Source organism: Podarcis erhardii (genome assembly GCF_964252035.2).
Source record: "Podarcis erhardii genome assembly, chromosome: 15".
In the NCBI taxonomy this organism is placed as follows: Eukaryota; Metazoa; Chordata; class Lepidosauria; order Squamata; family Lacertidae; genus Podarcis; species Podarcis erhardii.
The window spans coordinates 5917165-5936590 of NC_138505.1; the positions used below are offsets into that span (position 1 = coordinate 5917165).

Below are 19426 nucleotides of genomic sequence, written 5' to 3' on the forward strand. Positions count from 1 at the left end.
CTCCCTTATCTGAATCCCTGGAGAGCCACTGTACACAATAATATATGCAATAATCAATGTATGCAATACTGAGCTAGATGACCAAGGCTCTGTTTCAGTAGAATGCAACTTCCTATGAACCTACATCAACATGACATTGAGATTGGTCATTCACGGGATTGAAATGGAAGATTATTTGGATGAAATGCAGGGATTCTTAAAATAAAAAAGTTTAAAAGAAATCAAAGCTCAGGAGTTCATTATTACTAATTGTTTATTATTTATTCTCTCATGTGTGCAAATGAACAGCAAATAGAAATAGCTGGATGTCTCTCCTTGCTCTTCTCATGCTCCAAATGTCACAGGAGATGTTCCCCTTTGAAGAGGAGAAGAGGCAGCTGAGAATTTGGAGCATTGGGGTGGTGGAATTTGTTGCAGGGATAAAGCTGACAGAACGTATTGAGAGTGTCTCAAGTGCTCAGCAACTGGTGTTGAAATGGCTCCACCTAATCCCTGCAGAATTAGGCCCTTTTAGGAATTCTCCTTGGTGTTACTTCAGCTTCTGGGATGGCACTTGGAAGACTTGCTGCTGTTGCTGTTGCTGCTCTTGTTGCTTCCCATGACAGCCGGATGAACCACGATTGCCATGACACCCTCCGCTGTTTCTCCGTCCCAGACAGCAGGAACCTCGGTCCTCACTGGTGGAAGACCTCCGGCCACCACAGCAGGACCCTTCCTCTTTTTCCTGCTTGTAGCATTGGTCTTTGTCCTGACGGGAACACATCTTTCTTGGTTGTCAAAGCGAACCTGTAGGAAACAGATCTGGGCTTACTTTTGTTGAATCAGTTTATTTATAATTCCATTTGCATCCCAACTTTCCCCCTGGGAGCCCCGCAAGACATCCATACATGACCCCCCCTGCCCTATTTTATTCTCACAACAACCCTGCTGTTGGGCTCCTTGCCTCCTGCCCCACCAGTCAGCATGGAAATTATCCAACATCTCTCTCAGACTAATCCAGGGGTAACCAATGTGGAGTCTTCTAGATGTTGTTGGATGGCAACGCCCAGCAGCCCTGAACATTGGCCATGCTTGTGGCTCATGGGAACATTGGCGGGCAACAGATTGCTCCCAAGACCACATTCAGACCATACATTTAAGGACCCAAGAAGCAACTTTAAACAGTCATGGCTTCCCCCAAATAATTATAGGAGCTGTAGTTTGTTAAGAGTGCTGAGAGTTGTTAGGAGAATGATGGGAGCTGGAGTCCACCATGCCAGTCCCAACGGGCACCAGTCACCACTGCCTGAAAGGAGGACAAGGGAGGTAGGGAGGGACAGAGACGGAGACGGAGACGGAGACGGAGACGGAGACGGAGACGGAGACGGAGACGGAGACGGAGACGGAGACGGAGACAGAGACAGAGAGACAGACTGACTTACCTAGTTCACCAAAGAGATCTCTGGAAGTGCAGCTGTTGTGAATGTCAGCCTCTCATCCAGAGCACCTTTTTATACTATTCCTTAGCCAACCCCTCCTGTCAAGTGAGCCATGGCCCAGCCATGCCTATTTGTTTTCTTTTCCTTTGAATTTTGTACCAATCTCTTTCTTAATTAGTTGGAGCTGTGCAACCTTGGCTTTGACTCATGGGATTGCACACAGAATTTCCAACAAGGGATGATGTCTCCATCCATTTTGGTCTCGGTCTTGTTGTCCTTGTGTCACCTGGGCAATGATTGCTGGACACACCCCATATGAGTCCCAAGGTGGGGAAACCAGGGGTGTTTCTCTCTCTTATGAGATCACTTGGTGTGGGCAGAGCTCATCCATATTCCATGGAAATTCAGTTATGGCTAAAATGAACCAAAATGGCATTATGTACACATTCAGTTACTCACCTTCTCTATCAGAAAATTGTAGGACTAGAAGGCACTAGGAGGGTCAAGTAGTCCAATTACCTGTAATACAGAAATTGTTTGCCTAATATGGGGCTTGAACACATGAGCCTTAGATTAGGAGCTTCATGCTCTACCGACTGAACTATCCTGCAGCCCACGCGCACTGGCATGACAGGAGTCTGCAGGATTTCCTGAAATGGTGTCTTTCATCTCTACAGTGATGGCCACCAACTTGTATAGCTTTAAAAGGGGATTCGACAAGTTCGTGCAGATCAGACTAACAGTGGCTCCCAGCCACGAGAGCTATGTTCTCCCACTGTTTGATGCTGTATGCCTGAGCGTAATACCAGTCTCTGGGAATCATCAGTAGGAAGAATTCCTGCTTGTGGGCTTCCCATTGTGGGCCATTTGATTGGCCACTGTAAGGACAAGATGTTGGACCAGATTGGTCGTTGACTTGACCCAGCAGCCAGGTTGGTTTTATTCTCTCTCTTTTAAAATTTTATTTATTTGTTTTGTTTTTCAAATCAAAATTTCATAAAGATATATCAAACATCAGTCATAAAAACAAGATTCCAAGGAATCTCCTGGATTCCCACCCTCCCTGTTATTTATCATTTCCTTCTGCATCTTTTATGATAGTCCAAATCATTTACATCTCCATTGCATCCAGAATTCACCCTTAAACTACAAGTGATATCAATCCCTACTAACAATTTTAACTTTGGTCTTTTTACAATGGTTTATAATGGTCTTTAAGATGTTATACATTTTCTCCATTCCTTATTGAAATTTTGGCCTTCCTGATTTCTGATTCTTCTGGTCCTTTGGGCCATTTCAGCATCATCCATCAACTTCATCTGCCATTCTTCTCTGGTAAGGACTTGGTCTTCGTTCCATCTCTGGTTGGTTTTATTCTCTTATGACTTAACAGTGAGAGAGGGGGCTCTCCCATTCCTGCTCTGCCTGTCGCTTTCATGGCAGAATTTAATAGTTTACTGAGAGACCTGGCTGTTAGGTTAGATGGGCCTAGATGATCCAGCAGGTACATTCTTATGATCCAATGGGCTTTCTGCTTTATGTCTTGTAGGCACCGACAAACCCCTCGTCCTCCTGGAATTAGTCTATAAGACCATCCAATTGGCGGTAGTACAATGGTACCTCGGGTTAAGTACTTCGTTCTGGAGGTCCGTTCTTAACCTGAAACTGTTCTTAACCTGAAGCACCACTTTAGCTAATGGGGCCTCCTGCTGCAGCCGCGCTGTCGGAGCACGATTTCTGTTCTCATCCTGAAGCAAAGTTCTTAACCCAAGGTAGTATTTCTGGCTTAGCGGAGTCTGTAACCTGAAGCGTATGTAACCCGAGGTACCACTGTATGTGTATGATAAGATGTGTAAACCATTCGATTGAAAAGCTCTCCAATCCATGTACAAATAAAACTAAAATCCACAACCCTGTTAAAAACATATACACAAAAGCATTATCATGGAACAAAACATATGTGCACTCCCATAATCCCTAGACAAAATTTTATTGCTCCTTCATTCAATCATAGATTTGTAGAGCTGGAAGAGGTCACAGGGGTCATCTTTTTCAAACCCCAACAATACAGGAATCACAGCTAAAAAATCCCTGATAGAGGACTTTCCAACCTCTGTTTAGAAACCTCCAGTGAAGGGAAGTCTTATGTAGTCCATTCTACTGCTGAACAGCTTGTAATGATTCAGTAATTTATTATATGGTCACAGACCCATTAAAACGGAACACAGAAAGTGTAAAAACATGATCATTTAAACATTCACTTGTTCTATTATAACTCTGTGGTTTTCAAGCTACTGACACAGGTTTGAGGCTAGTAGTACCACCAGTGCTTCCCCCCCTAAAAAAATGTTGAGGGGTACTCTCATTTTGACTCAAGAAAATCACCATTTTATAGCTCAAATCGGAGGGAAATAAATACAGTAAATGGAAAAGATTCACAAAATGTTTAGGCGTGTGTGTACCCCAGGAAAAAAGCACTGAGAATCACTATACTACATACTAGTGGTACTCAGTATATAGTGGTACTATATACAGTATATAGTGGTACTATATACTATATACTATATACTGAGTACCACTATAGTAACAGATAAATCACTCCTGATGATTCACAGCAATGATGGCCCATGTGCTGCCTTAGATGATCTACTATTATGACATTGTCACAAGGAAGGAAATGACACCCAGAGACTGCTGGAACTGTCCCTTTAACAGGACTACAATGAGATCATTGGAGCTGCGAGGAAGACATAATACTGTGTGCAGCTGAAGTTTCCATTTAGCGAAATGGAAACAGGAAATAAAGTCTCCTTATGCAACCTTCTTATGCAAGGCCACAGTTAGGAAGATAGGAAGATCTGCCTTCCTCCGAGTCAGATCATTGGTTGGCTCTGCATTGTCTACAGCAGTGGTGGCCAAATTTAGCCTTCCAACTGTTTTGGAACTACAACTCCCATCATCCCTAGCTAACAGGGCCAGTGGTCAGGGATGATGGGAATTGTAGTCCCAAAACAGCTGGAGGGCCAAGTTTGGCCACCACTGGTCTACAGTGACTGGCAGTAGCTCTCCAGACTTTCCCTGCCTTACCTGAAGATATAACCTGCAGCCTTCTGTATGCAAAACAGATGCTCTGTCTCCAAATTATGGTCCTTCCCCTAAAATGGATTCTAGTCCTCATGGTTGTGAATTAAGGGCCAGTTTAAATAGGAAACTGAGTTATACTGATTCAATCCACTGGTCTATCTAGCTCAGGATTGTTTACACTGAGTGGCAAAGGCTGTCCAGGATTTCAGGCATGGGACATACCTTTTTATTATTTTTTAATTATTATTTGACTTTAAAAAGTATAAACATACAACAAACAACAATTCAGAATCCAAATATCAAGATGACTCTGAATCTCCTGACTTACCCCCATCCCTTCCATGGGTCCATATGACAATATTTACAACTGCATATCAATACAATCCAAATTTTTCCCTTCTAATTTATCCACAATTTCCGTTTCATTGCAAGTGTGATTAGAATCCTGCCAATGTATTGACCTGCTTGCAATGGTCTCATAAATAAATTATATTTTCCCCCCCATTCTTTTTTTTAAAAAAAGTTCTTGTCTTCTTGATTTCCGAGCTTCCCAGTTAATTTTGCCATTTCGGCATAGTCCACCATCTTGGTTTGCCATTCTTCTCTGGTCGGGGTTGACTCTTTCTTCCATCTCTGGGCTAGAAGCATCTATGCGGCTGTTGTCCCATACATTAACAATCTTTTCTGGTCCTTTTGTAGGGCCATAGCAACCCCCCCTCAAGGCCTTTCTGAGAAAGGAGAGGTCCGCCAGGAGAACAAGGCTGGCATTGATGGAATAGGCTCAAATGTTTATTATTCAAGGTTGTAAAGAGATAAGCAGACTCAGGAATGCACATTGCCGTGGTGTTGTGAGGCTGGTGGGGCCATTGCAGGAAGGAAGGGGGTCAAGCCCATATAAGGACATAGGAATTTGCTATAACTTTTGATTTCCCAGAAATCAGGTGGTTTTACAAGAAATCAGGTGGTATTGTATTTTGCAAATGTATAAAAAGGAGGCACACCCTGACTGGGGTGTGCAGATTGCAAACACGTTGCTCTGTACCTTTGTTCTGCATATGCATTTCAAATAAATCCTGTTAAATCCTGCAAGGTTGGTTGCCACTTCATGTGAATCTGTACTCCGAGGACCCAATAGCAGATATGGAAAATGTCCAACATTTCCGACATCCCCAAGTGCTGGAGATTGAAGCTGGCACCTTCTGCATGCAAAGCAGATACTCTACCAGTGAGCTACTGAACTTCCCCTGATATTTCTTCCTGCTTCCATGGTCACCAGTTGCTGACGACAGCAAAGCAAAGAAAAATGGTAGATGTTTGTAAGGTACAGCAGAACTGCAATTTTTTATTTTATTTTTTAAGATGATATTTTATTAAATTTATTAAATTTTCCAACAAGAAAAAAATTACAAAAATAGTAAAAAAAAGAATACAGAAAATACAAGATAAAAATAGCAAAGAAAAGTAAAAGTAGTTAAAACAAAATCCCTCTTTCTATTATCTTACCGCACATTTACTTATTTTCATGACTTCCTCACACCTCCCTTTTTTGTATTCCATTTAATAATTAGTTCAGCAAATCCATACCCTCTTAATTTACCCTTAATCTCTTATCTTCACATATTATAACTTCGAATTTTTACCTAGTATCAATCAATTTTTACATATTCCTTTGCCTTATTGCTAAAAGCTCTTCATTTCATTTCAACAGCATTAACATTCAATAATTTTATAGTGTTTCTGTAAATAGTCTTTAAATTTCTTCCAGTCTTCTTCCACCAACTCCTCTCCCTGGTCTCGGATTCTGCAATTTTATAATCACTTTAGTTAAAACAGATTTAAGAATAAAACAAAGACAATGGAAAACCACCTTCATTATTGAGAAAAAAATATCTAAAAGCTTAAGGGCTTCCTATCTGGTCATCTGTTTGGCCACTGTGAGAACAGGATTCTGGGCTAGAGAGGTCTTTGGTCTGATCCAGCAGCTGCGCTCTTAGCCCATACTCATGCACAATGCTGAAGATTTGAATCTGGATTCAATCTTCTATGGGCTCAGGAGACTGTCTGTTAAGGGCTTGCTGTCAATCTTAATGAAACATTCTCCCCTCCCACAGACATATACAGATCATTCCATGACGACGGTGCTCTGCGCATGTAATTTACCACCCTCCCTTCCAGCATTAGTGTGTCTGCTCATGTCAATCACACCAAGAGCAGATGGAGGAACAGATTAAGTGTGGATGCATTTAGGGTTTGCTTTGGAATTTGGGCTGAATATTTGGGATGTGATATCCATTGAAATTAAAGAAAAAAATTTAAATGACTTTTCTCAGGAGGCGAGAATCCTTCTAGACAGCAAAATCTCAAGAAAGACTTAACGATAGTTATGTACCGTATATATGAGACTACGGTGGCAAGGATTCAGAAATGGAAGGAGGCGAGAACACACTCAAAGGAAGAATGGTTGATGATGATGATGATGATGATGATAATAATAATAATAAATTTATTCATACCCTGCCCATCTGGCTGGGTTTCCCCAGCCACTCTGGGTGGCTCCCAACAGAATATTTGAAACACAATAAAACATCAAAAATTAAAAACTCCTCTAAACAGGACTGCCTTCAGATGTCTTCTAAAAGTCAGATAGTTTTTTATTTCCTTGACATCTGATGGGAGGGAGTTCCACAGTGCAGCCGCCACCACCAAGAAGGCCCTCTGCCTAGTTCCCTGTAACTTCATTTCTAACCCTCGTGAGGGAACTGCCAGAAGGCCCTCGGCGTTGGACCTCAGTGTCTGGGCTGAACGATGAGGGTGGAGACACTCCTTCAGGTATACTAGGTCGAGGCTGTTTAGGGCTTTAAAGGTCAGCACCAACACTTTGAATTGTGCTCAGAAGCGTACTGGAATATGTAGCAATGGCAAAATGGACAGCACCAATAAAAGATACAAATTTAGAATCTTTTAAAGAAGACTGGAAACTATTTCTGGTCCATATAAAAAGTTATTTCTCATATGCGAACACCATAGCGGGGATTGAAGTGCAAGAAAACAGCAGAATATATTAAGAAACATGTTGGAGAGGATGAAATAAAATAAGACGGAACCTTAAAATGCAATTGTATGCAGTTTGGGTTATAAACATCGAAATTGGGTGAGGGGGGAGTAACTAGTTTTGCTGAATTGTAATATAGTTGTTGAGTAACAAATGTAATTTTCTATATGGAAATAAAGTAAAATATTATTATTTGAAAAAATGGAATTTGGGCTGAATTTAGAATGTGGGTAAAATTAGCAAGAATGAGCATCTTAGGAGCAACTGTTGAGAGATTCCCCCTTAGATGTCCCTCTCTGGACCCAGGAAGAGGTTGGCATTCTTTGGAGGTGTTGAGTAAACATTCCAGGTTGATGAGCAGGATATTATAGTGAGATTAAGCATTTAGGTGTCCACCCAATGGCAAACAGGTATGAGACCTGAGTGACTGGTTTGCTCGAGGGAGGAAAAGTCATGCAATTGTGTGGGATGTTTATCGGTGAACTTGATTCAGGAGAATGTGGCCCAACTTCAGCCCAGGTTGGGGAAAAAAAAGTTCAGAGGGATTTAGGATGCGGCCTCCTATCTAAAAATAAAGGAAGATTCCAGTCCTCATCATTGAAAATGCAGGGCTGATTGAAATAGGCAGCTTGGGCCCCCGAACAGGGAGACCAGCCTTAAATGGAGCCAGACCAGAGTCACTGAAGGCAGTGGCTGTCGCTACGCCTTGTGCCAGAGAGTTTTGTAAGTTGTAATTAACAGCACATGAGGTGAAGAAAGACTTCCTGTTTCCTGTCCTGAACCAGATCTCCCAGTTGACCTCAAACAGTGCTGAATTTTAGGGGAATCGTGGAACACCAACCTCCCAGCTGACCTTGACTTTTCTACCATGCTTCTAAGGCAGGGGTCAGCAAACTTTTTCAGCAGGGGGCTGGTCCACTGTCCCTCAGACCTTGTGGGGGGCCGGACTATATTTTGAAGAAGAAAAATGAACGAATTGCTATGGCCCACAAATAACCCAGAGGTGCATTTTAAATAAAAGCACACATTCTACTCATGTAAAAACACCAGGCAGGCCCATTTTAAATAAAAGGACACATTCTACTCATGTAAAAACACGCTGATTCCCGGATCGTCCATGGGCTGGATTTAGAAGGGGATTGGGCCTTAGTTTGCCGCGCAGCGAACCTTCTTGCTGTTCTGGCTTCTGGGATAGCTGCGAAGCCTGCATTCACTCCATAAGACGCACACACATTTCCCCTTACTTTTTTGGGGGGTGCGTCTTATAGAGCGAAAAATATGGTACGTCTAAGAATATAAGTTTTTTTGATGTTGAAATATGGTCTGAAGCTCAACATCAAAAAAACGAAGATCATGGCCACTGGCAGTGGCGTAGCGTGGGGGGTGCAGGGGGGGCCGGCCGCACCGGGCGCAACATCTGGGGGTTAGGGGTAGGGGTAGGATTAGGGGGCGCAAATCCACGGGTTAGGGGGCGCAAATTACTTGCCTTGCCCCGGGTGCTGACAACCCACGCTACGCCACTGGCCACTGGTCCCATCACCTCCTGGCAAATAGAAGGGTAAGAAATGGAGGCAGTGAGAGATTTTACTTTCTTGGGCTCCATGATCACTGCAGATGGTGACAGCAGCCACAAAATTAAAAGATGCCTGCTCCTTGGGAGAAAGGCGATGGCAAACCTAGACAGCATCTTAAAAAGCAGAGACATCACCTTGCCAACAAAGGTCTGTATAGTAAAAGCTCTGGTTTTCCCAGTAGTGATGTAGGGAAGTGAGAGCTGGACCATAAAGAAGGCTGATCGCTGAAGAATTGATGCTTTTGAATTCTGGTGCTGGAGGAGAGTCTTGATAGTCCCATGGACTGCAAGAAGAACAAACCTATCCATTCTGAAGGAAATCAGCCCTGAGTGCTCACTGGAAGGACAGATCCTGAAGCTGAGGCTCCAAGACTTTGGCCACCTCATGAGAAGAGAAGACTCCCTGGAAAAGACCCTGATGTTGGGAAAGATGGAGGGCACAAGGAGAAGGGGACGACAGAGGACGAGATGGTTGGACAGTGTTCTCGAAGCTACCAGCATGAGTCTGACCAAACTGCGGGAGGCAGTGGAAGACAGGAGTGCCTGGCGTGCTCTGGTCCAGGGGGTCACGAAGAGTTGGACACGACTAAACAACTAAACAACAACAACAAAAGAATATAAGAAGGGCCATGGAGCATTTATTCTCCACTACAGCCTTGGTTGGGCAGAGAGACCGCGAGTGGCCCAAGGTCACCCAGTGAGCTTCTTCTCTCCCAGGTCCTAGTCCTACACCCTCACCACTGTACCACACTGCCTCTCAAAGGGGAAGCTTGCCAATAGGAGCTCATTGCAAAAACAATGCTCTCCTCGCCTGTGATTTTAGACACGCCCATCCATATACAGATATAACAAAACATCTAATGAATGCAGGAAATGCAGAAAGTTGGGAACAGGGTGCACCATTGTGAAACCCTGTTTGGTGTCTTGGGTTATCTGAGGTGTGTTTCTGAAATGAGAAGGTAAGACTCACGTGGAGGAACTGTTAAGTGATGTGTGAGCCATAATTATGAGGCAAGGCAGTGATGGATAACTCTGTCATTTCCCCAGACACGTGAATTACAATCAACAATCAAGAGATGGATGAAGGAAACCTTGTTTTATTGTCAAGGAGGAGTAAGCAAAAATATTGGGTCATCTCAAATGACGTGCTTTGCAGAGTGGAAGAATTAAAAAGAACCCAAGTTAATCAAGCAGAATACAGTGGTACCTTGGTTCTCAAACGCCTTGGTACTCAAACAACTTGGAACCCTAACATTGCAAACCTGGAAGTAAGTGTTCTGGTCTGGGAACTTTTTTTGGAAGCTGAACATCCTCTGTTTTGAGTGCCACACTTCTGTTTTGAGTGTTACGCTGAGGTCCATCTGTTTTTGCTATTTATTTTGCATTTTTGTGGCTCTTTTTTGTTCTGTTTTTGTGACTGTGTGGAACCCAGTTCAGCTACTGACTGATTGATTGTGTGACTGCAGTACATTGTTTATTGCTTTCATTTTATGGATCCATGCTCTCGTTAGGTAGTAAAATTCATGTTAAATTGCTGATTTGGGGGTTATTTTTAAAAGTCTGGAACTGATTAATCCATTTTGCATTACTTTCTATGGGAAAGCACACCTTGGTTTTGGAACGCTTTGATTTTGGAATGGACTTCCGGAACGGATTAAGTTTGAGAACCAAGGTACCACTGTAGCTTTTACTGTGCTAATATGGCCCAGGGCATCATAATCTGGAGAATGCAAGTAGAGTCTCACTTGATGGATGCTCCCTTCTATCAGTGCACAAAATAGCAAATTACATAATATTTCAAAAATGAGCCATTTGTGTTCCTATATCCAAGACCCTTTGCAAAGACATTTCTATCCTTTCCCCAATGGCTCAGTGCCTGTACAGAGAATCCTATTTTATTTTATTTTTTGGTAACCAAACGTTTCCGTGGAGCAAGTGCCCTCGATTCCTCTGGACGGATCATAGAATGCCTATCTTCCTTCACCTGCCCATTCATTTTAATGGGCCTTCTCTGAGTAGGGCTAGAATTGGATTCAATTCATTATTGCTGAGATGCAACAGAGATTATTTTGCTCCCCACACAGCTATAGGAAAGGGAAAACATAGCTCTTGATTTACGGAAGTGAAATGTTATATTATAAGGTATTCTGATACATAATTTAGAGCAGGATTCCTCAACCTCGGCCCTCCAGATGTTTTGAGACTACAATTCCAATCATCCCTGACCACTGGTCCTGCTAGCTAGGGATCATGGGAGTTGTAGGCCAAAAACGTCTGGAGGGCTGAGGTTGAGGAAACCTGATTCAGAGCCTGAAATAGGAATAAAATGTAGTCTAAAAAGAACCAGCTAATTCAGTAAAGGAGGAAATAGGAGGTTCCTTGGATTTAGACGGATTGGAGACCCATTGAAATTAATAGATATGACTCACTTGGACCCATTAATTTCAATGCATTGCATTCAATGCTAGATCTTACCTAGCTATGCATCTCTTTACTCTGCCATGTGGCCCTTGGCCCAGAATGTCTTCTGCAATTCCTGGACTGTCCCTGGAAAATTGGGACACTTGGACGATATGGAATCCTTTACTTCTTCTTTTCCTTTTTTATTCTTTTGATAATCAGGCCATATTTATACCTTACTTTTAAAGCCTTTTTATACCACTTTAAACAGTCATGGCTTCCCCCCAAAGAATCTTAAAGATAAAGGGACCCCTGACCAGTAGGTCCAGTTGTGGCCGACTCTGGGATTGCGGCGCTCATCTCGCTTTATTGACCAAGGGAGCCGGCATACAGCTTCCGGGTCATGTGGCCAGCAGGACTAAGCCACTTCTGGCGAACCAGAGCAGCGCACGGAAACGCCGTTTACCTTCCCACCGGAGCGGTACCTATTTATCTGCTTGCACTTTGATGTGCTTTCGAACTGCTAGGTTGGCAGGAGCAGGGACCAAGCAACAAGAGCTGACCCCGTCGCGGAGATTCGAACCGCCGACCTTCTGATCGGCAAGTCCTAGGCTCTGTGGTTTAACCCACAGTGCCACCCGCCTCCCCCAAAGAATCTTAGGAACTGCCATATGCCTTCTTTTCCCAGGCACAACCTCTTTTTCATGGGTATGTAAAATGAGAGTCGTCATACTGATCCATAGTTAAAAGCAGAAGTCGGCAAATGTGTCCTCTTTTTTGCTCTTCAAAATATGGCAGCTCTAACAGAGTTAGTAGTAGACCTCAATTCCCTTCACAGAACTTCAATTCTCAGAGTTTCCTGTGAAGAAGGATCAATGGTTAAACCACTTTGGAAATTGTAGCTCGCTGAGGGGAACAGGGGATCTCCTAGCAACTCTTAGTATCCGGAACAAAATACAGCTCCCATAATTTTTGAGGAGAAGCCATGACTATTTAAAGATGTGACCTGGCGTGCAGCACTTTTTGCAACTGCCCCCAGGAAAATCAGACAAAATTATATAGCCGAGATAGCTATCAACTGTAACAGGGATGAATTTATTTGGCTCCATCTACACAAGCTGTATCTTTCTCACTAAGCTTTGTACATAATTGTCTATTGTATTATTTAACATTACTTTTAATATATTAGTGGCCCCGCGGTGATTTTAGCTTATAAATTTTATTGTCTAATGTTTTAATTTGTATATTAAGGATTTTCTATAGCTATGTGAGGATTAGGTCACATTTTGACAATATAAATGTTTTAAGTTTTTGTATCAAACTATTATATATTTTATTGAATGACATGGTATACATTGCAGCAGCATTTGGCTATAAGCAATAAACTTGACTGACTATTTAAAGAGGTATCAGGGTGCTTTGAATGTATGGTGTGACTGTGGCCTCTGTGAAGCTCCAGTCCATGCTTACAGATAAAGTAAAGGTAAAGGACCTCTGACAGATAAGTCCAGTTGCAGACGACTCTGGGGTTGTGGTGCTCGTCTCACTTTACAGGCCAATGTTGTGCCCAAAATATTAATCTCATCAGTTAAGAATGCCAACGTCAAGACCTATTCCTGACAAAGGAAAGAAACTGTGCCAGAAGCATGGTGGCCAGAAGGTGGTGCTCATCTCCCACTAATATGCTGCAGTTATTTCTCCTGCTGGCATTCCATGATCACATAGAGTTGGGGTAGGGAACTTGTGGCATTTCAGACATTGCTGGACCCAAACTCCCATCAGCACCACCTAGTGGTCAGGGCTGATGGGAGATGTAGTCTAGCGACAGTTGGAAGCCATCAAGTTGGGAAAGGATGGGCCAGATGCATCCCTCTGAAAAGTAAACAGCTCTGTTGTTTTTCTTCCAGCATCTGGTACCCAAAGGTATACTGCATCTGAAACTAGAAGTTCCATTTTGTCATATTAGCTAATAGCCATTCTGACTTGCCCCCCACCCCCAATGAGAATTGTAGAATTAGAAGAGACCACAAGGTTCATCTAGTACAGTGGTTCTCAACCTGTGGGTCCCCAGATGTTGTTGGACTACAACTCCCATCATCACTGAGCTCTGGCCTTGCTAGCTAAGGGTGATGGGAGTTGTAGTCCAACAACATCTGGGGACCCACAGGTGGGGAAAGGCTGATCATTCACAGGTGGGGAAAGGCTTAGTCATTCTGGCCACGACCTGGAAGTTGTACGCCGGCTCCCTCAGTCAGTAAAGCGAGATGAGCGCCGCAACCCCAGAGTCGGTCACGACTGGACCTAATGGTCAGGGGTCCCTTTACCTTTAAGGTGCTACTGGACAATTTTTTTTTAATTTTTATGGAAGGATTCTTTTAAAGACTTGTTTAGATTTTTTTTTTTTTTAAGGACATGATTCTTTTAAAGGAATTTTTTGGGAAGAGTTTTTTCAAGATTTTTATTTATTTATTTCAACTACAGCAGACCAACACGGCTACCTACCTGAATCTGTTTTCCTTTATGCATTGCTCAAGGAATGCATTTTAGTGCAATAGCTAGTGATGTCACATGTCTCTCTAAAGTGGTGGTGGGGGGAATAAAGAGTTGTCTCTGATGTTATTCCCACTGAGAGTAAACCCATCGAAGCAAATGACTCTAAAGTATTCTGTTCTATTAATTTAAATTAATCTGCCCTGAGTAGGGCTAACAGTGGATGCTATCCCATATAGCTCCCATGTGCGGTTCCTTGAGGGAAAGAAAAGGAGGGATGGGACCACCTCTTCACCCTGTAGATTAAAAAGTTGAAAGATTCCTCATCTGTCATCTTATGGTTCCTTTCCACCTGTATCAGCAAAGGGGTTCAGGATATATGAAAGGACCTGTAGATGCACTGGATAGATATATATGACAAGGATAGGGAGTCTTAGGCTAGGGACAAAATGTGGACCTCCTTTCCCCTCTGTATGCCTTCTGAGACATGCCCCAGTCTACATCAATGCCTAGCCACACCCCTCTTCCCAGATCACAAAGAAGGAACCAGCAGGGCAGCCACTGACTCCACCCAATCATCAGAAGAACACGACTTTAGCCAATCAACAGAATTTTATTGATGCCAAGGAAAAGAAAACAACAGGAAAAGCACAGAACTTCATTGCAGGCAGATAACGTTTAGGCAACAACAGTCCAGATACGGTCCACTAAGAAATGTTCACACTTCTCTGCAGTGGGCACAGTCTTTAGGTTTTCAGGATCACTCAGGGGTTGATGGAGTGAGAAATGGTACATCATTTTCAGGATGTTTTCAAATTTAGAAGAAGATATTGACGGAAAAGGCTATGTATGTGGTTTTGTATGGGGACCATCAGTCAGTCTAGGACGGCACCTGCAGCTTGTTTCCCTCTCACCATCTGGAAGGAAGAACCTTCTATGTAGATGATGAGTTCATCAATAGACATGGGCCAGAAGAGGCAATTACCACTCTCATGCTTACCTGATGTACTGTATTATTTTTGGGGTGGGTGGGGGGTTCGAATTTCTAGAGTAAGCTGCTTTGAGAGCCCAGCTTGGCTACTAATTGATGCATAAATAAATAAATAAATAAATAAATAAATAAATAAAATCAAGCTTCCTCTCCTGTGGTTGCTCTTGCCAACAATTCGGCCCAACAGCATCTCTCTCTGTAACATTCTTGGCTTTGCGTATTGTGGTTGCAGGGACAGGATGATTTGGAGCCCATCTGATGGCTTGGGACAGGCAGGCCTTCTCCAGCATCTTTCCGATGGCGTGGAAGACTTCCTACTCCACCCACCTGAAGGTGAACCCCTTGGCTCAGCACATACTCCCCTATGAGCGGCATCCCGGCTCAGAACATACTCCTCTTCCTCCTCCGCATCCTGGCTCAAAACATACTCCTCTTCCTCTTCCACATCTTCCCGAAGATCTAACGCTGGACTCGGAACACACTGATCCCCCAGAGGTTTGTGGCCGTCTTGAAGACCTTCCACATCCCGGCTCAGAACAGACTCCCCGTCCTCTTCCACATCCCGGCTCAGAACACACTCCTCGTCCTCCTCCACATCCTCCTGAAGACCCAGCACACCCTGCTCCCCCAGAGGTTTGCAGCCCTCTTGAAGACCTTCCACATCCAGGTTCTGCGCATACTGCTCGTCCTCTTCCACATCCAGGCTCAGAGCACACTCCTCGTCCTCCTCCACATCCTCCTGATGAAGCAACTGGCTGGGCACAAGCCCCTCCTTGCCCACCTCCGCATCCACCAGCAGATCCACCTCCGCATCCACCACCGGATCCACAGCAGAACGACTCTTCATTAGAATAGTGCCCCCCTGTATTTCCATCGCACGAATCACCTATTGGACGCCCCCAGTAATCACGGGGTCCTCCCGAAGGATTGTGGACACAGCAGGTCACTCTTGGGTTTCCCCCTTGTCTACAGGTGGAGCGCCGATAGCCGTAGCATCGGTAATTGTGGCCTCCTCTTCTCGGTACATCATCCCTGCGGTTGCAACCGGTGACACAGGCTGTGTTTACAACATAGCGAAATGGTTTGCGGCGGTTGTCCAACCAGGATCCAGCCGGGTCATACCATGTTGAGTTCAGATTGAACCAGGGTTCTCTCCCAGAAGAGTAGATAACTCTATCGTTACACCCTTCTTCACACATCTGAAAGACACGGGGGAGGAAACAACACTTCATTAGATCAGAAACACAGATTTCTTCTCTTTCCCTGAACCACCAAAATTATGTTTCTGTCGTTGTCTTCTATGTCCATCTATTCTTGAATTACAAGTATATGATTGAAGTGCATGGGTGATGTTTCAAGTATAAAACAGCTAACTTTGCTCTTAAACATGTAGGTAAAGGTACCCCTGCCCGTACGGGCCAGTCGTGACCGACTCTAGGGTTGTGCGCTCGTCTCACTCAAGAGGCCAGGATCTGGCGCCGTCCGAAGACACTTCCGGGTCACGTGGCCAGCATGACGAAGCTGCTCTGGCGAGCCAGCACCAGTGCCGCACATGGAAACGCCATTTACCTTCCCGCTATAAAGTGGTACCTATTTATCTATTTGCACTTAGGGGTGCTTTCGAACTGCTAGGTGGGCAGGAGCTGGGACCGAACGATGGGAGCTCACCCCGCCGCAGGGATTCGAACCGCCGACCTTACGATCAGCAAGTCCTAGGCACTGAAGTTTTACCCACAGTGCCACCCGCGTCCCTTAAACATGTACAGAAGGTTAATCAGTCTTCCCAATGGGAAGGGGGAGCTCTTTAGATCAGGCTGGGAGGACTTGTTGCTCTTCAGATGTTGTGAGTACTCTGATACCCACCAACCCCAAACAACATGGTCAGTGATCAAAGATGGTGGAAGTTGTATTCATAAGACCACAGGCTAGTGGCCCTTGTAGTTCTATATCTAGTTCTAACGGTGGCCAACCAATGAATATGGAAAGCCCACAAGCAGGAACTGAGAGCAACCCCACTTCCTGTAGTTTCTCCTCTAACAACATCTTGAGGTCCACCAGGCTCTCCACACCTCATCTACCCACACAGTTGAGGGCTGATGTGGTCCTGTTCTGCTTGTGCCCTTCATGGAGGCAGCTGGCTTTTCACCTTTTGGAAACAGATTTGGGCAGTGGATCCTGTTATATCAGGCAATCTCTAAACTGGTTGCAGAAGGTGAATCAGGTGTATAATGAAGGCGCCAGGCAACTTCCCTGGGGAGGGCATTCCACCAACAGGGAGTCAATGCAGGAAAGGTCCGTTCTCATTTTGCCACCCTCTGGACCTGTCATGGAGGATGCACACCAAGAAGGGCCTCAGAAGATCATCTCAGGGTCTAGGCAGGTTCATATGGAAATAGGTGGTCCTTGAGATATTGTGGCCCTGAGCCATTTAAGTTCCACATTAACCTGTGGAAATATACAGCTTCCTTTTCTGCCTTGAGGACTGAGCATTCCTGTCACCCACCCCCCTCCAATCTCGTCCAGAGTGCAGATAATAAACAAATCCACAACAGGAATCCCCGAATGGCTCCCTTCCTCATTTCTCCGGGATCTTGATTCCCAACCCATAGAAACATAGTGTAGGACCTAAAAGGTAACTAGCACTGATACTGAAAACCCACGGCTTCAGGGCATCCACCCATTCATTCTTTCAAAACCTCACACACCACCATCTGAGTCCACTGTCAGACAGCTTGTTCCATCAGAGGGTTCTTTCTAATAAGTAGTCAAAATCCTATTTCTTATAACTTGAACCTATTTTTTCAAGTTGCTTTGATCAACAGAAAGCATCATCTGGAGTCCCTGCACTGACACTAAAGGTAAAAGTAAAGGTACCCCTGCCCGAAGGCCAGTCGTGTCCAACTCTAGGGTTGTGCGCTCATCTCACTCTAGAGGCCGGGAGCCAGCGCTGTCTGCAGACACTTCCGGGTCACGTGGCCAGTGTGACGAAGCTGCTCTGGCGAGCCAGAGCAGCACACAGAAACGCCATTTACCTTCCCACTAGTAAGCGGTCCCTATTTATCTATTTGCACCTGGGGGTGCTTTCGAACAGCTAGGTTGGCAGAAGCAGGGACCGAGCAATGGGAGCGCACCCCGCCGTGGGGATTCAAACCGCCGACCATGCGATCAGCATGTCCTAGGAGCTGAGGTTTTACCCACAGCGCCACCTGTGTCCCATTAGCACTGACACAATAGCCCTTCACATATTTGGAGATGGTGATCATATTGCTCTCCTTGTTCCCATCTGTTCTTTCCTGATATCCTGATGGTGTAGTCCCAATCTGAACAGCAAGAACCTAGTTAACACTGACAGCAGAAGTCTAGAAACTCACTCAGGGCAAAGTGAAGACACAAGCACCAGCAGAATCTGACTTACCTTAACAAGTGGAGAGAAGACAGCTGGTGAAGAGGCAAAGGCCAGTGAGGGAATGAGGACTCCTGGATAGAGAGGCCCTTTTATTTGGTTCTAAACAGTCCTCCTCCCTTTAGATGATACAGGAGCCGGGGAATGGTGGGTCAGTCCAAAACCATGGACCCAAGGAGACCATGTCTGCATAGTACAGCAGCCTCATTGGCACCTGATCCTTGGCAAGTTATGTAACCATAATTCAATGGATCAAGATACATCTAATTAGTAGTCACACCAGTTCAATGATACAGATGATAAAGCATGTGGCTTCTATAAAGATCAAAGAGCTCTATGGGAAAGGCACGGGATGCTGGTGACAGTGGTTGGATGGTAGCCGTAGTGACTCAGAGATGAAGCTGTGGGAAATCAATGTCTCCACATCAGCACCAGGCAGAACCATGCTGAGCTCCTTGCCACACAGATTTGTAGTACCCCATGCCAGCTGATAAATGGATTATTCATCACTGCTCATGTGGATTGAGATTTGAAGAATGGGAGTTCTCCAGGATGGCTCATTTATATGGATTTTCAGAGGGTCACTCTGATCTCCAGATTTGTCTTCCCCAATCTGCTACCCATCCTGATACTGCTGGACTCCCATCATCCAGAGAAATCATGGTAATAGGTGAAGGATTGTGGGTATTGAAGTCCAATAACATTTGGAAGACCACAGGGTCCTAATTCCTTAACCAGACAGCACACATATAGGTAGTGATATGTTTAGGTAATTTCAGACTTTGGGCTTAATGGTGTTATGGTGTGTGAGGGGAGATCTTTAGATCAGGAGTGGTGAATCTTCTGCCATGTGGATGTTGTTAGACTCCAACCTCCTTCAGCCTCAAACAGTATGGTCAATGGCCAAGGGTGATGGAAATTGTGGTGGGCATCCTATTGGCTTCCACTGGGCTAAACCAGTGGAGGGCTTTGGCATCTGTGGTCCTCTTTATATGACCCCCGCTCTTTTGACCCC

At 44.5% G+C, this 19426-nt stretch overlaps 1 protein-coding gene and 2 long non-coding RNA genes across 3 annotated transcripts; 1 reads left to right on the forward strand and 2 right to left on the reverse strand.

Annotated features, from left to right (window-relative positions):
• Window positions 1-235: 235 nt before the first annotated feature.
• On the reverse strand, window positions 236-2244 carry LOC309330119. Its single transcript, XR_014151283.1, has 2 exons — window positions 1422-2244; window positions 236-786 (listed from the first exon to the last, which is right to left on the reverse strand). It is a non-coding gene; the product is annotated as an uncharacterized lncRNA (long non-coding RNA).
• A 12366-nt stretch (window positions 2245-14610) lies between these two features.
• LOC309329989 (uncharacterized protein) lies at window positions 14611-18579 on the reverse strand. Its single transcript, XM_081841360.1, has 2 exons — window positions 18424-18579; window positions 14611-16207 (listed from the first exon to the last, which is right to left on the reverse strand). The coding sequence occupies exon 2, from the start codon at window positions 16205-16207 to the stop codon at window positions 15371-15373; it is 837 nt and encodes a 278-aa protein (XP_081697486.1). The 5' UTR covers window positions 18424-18579; the 3' UTR covers window positions 14611-15370.
• On the forward strand, window positions 16225-18413 carry LOC309330188. Its single transcript, XR_014151357.1, has 3 exons — window positions 16225-16407; window positions 16778-17866; window positions 18243-18413. It is a non-coding gene; the product is annotated as an uncharacterized lncRNA (long non-coding RNA).
• Window positions 18580-19426: the final 847 nt, after the last annotated feature.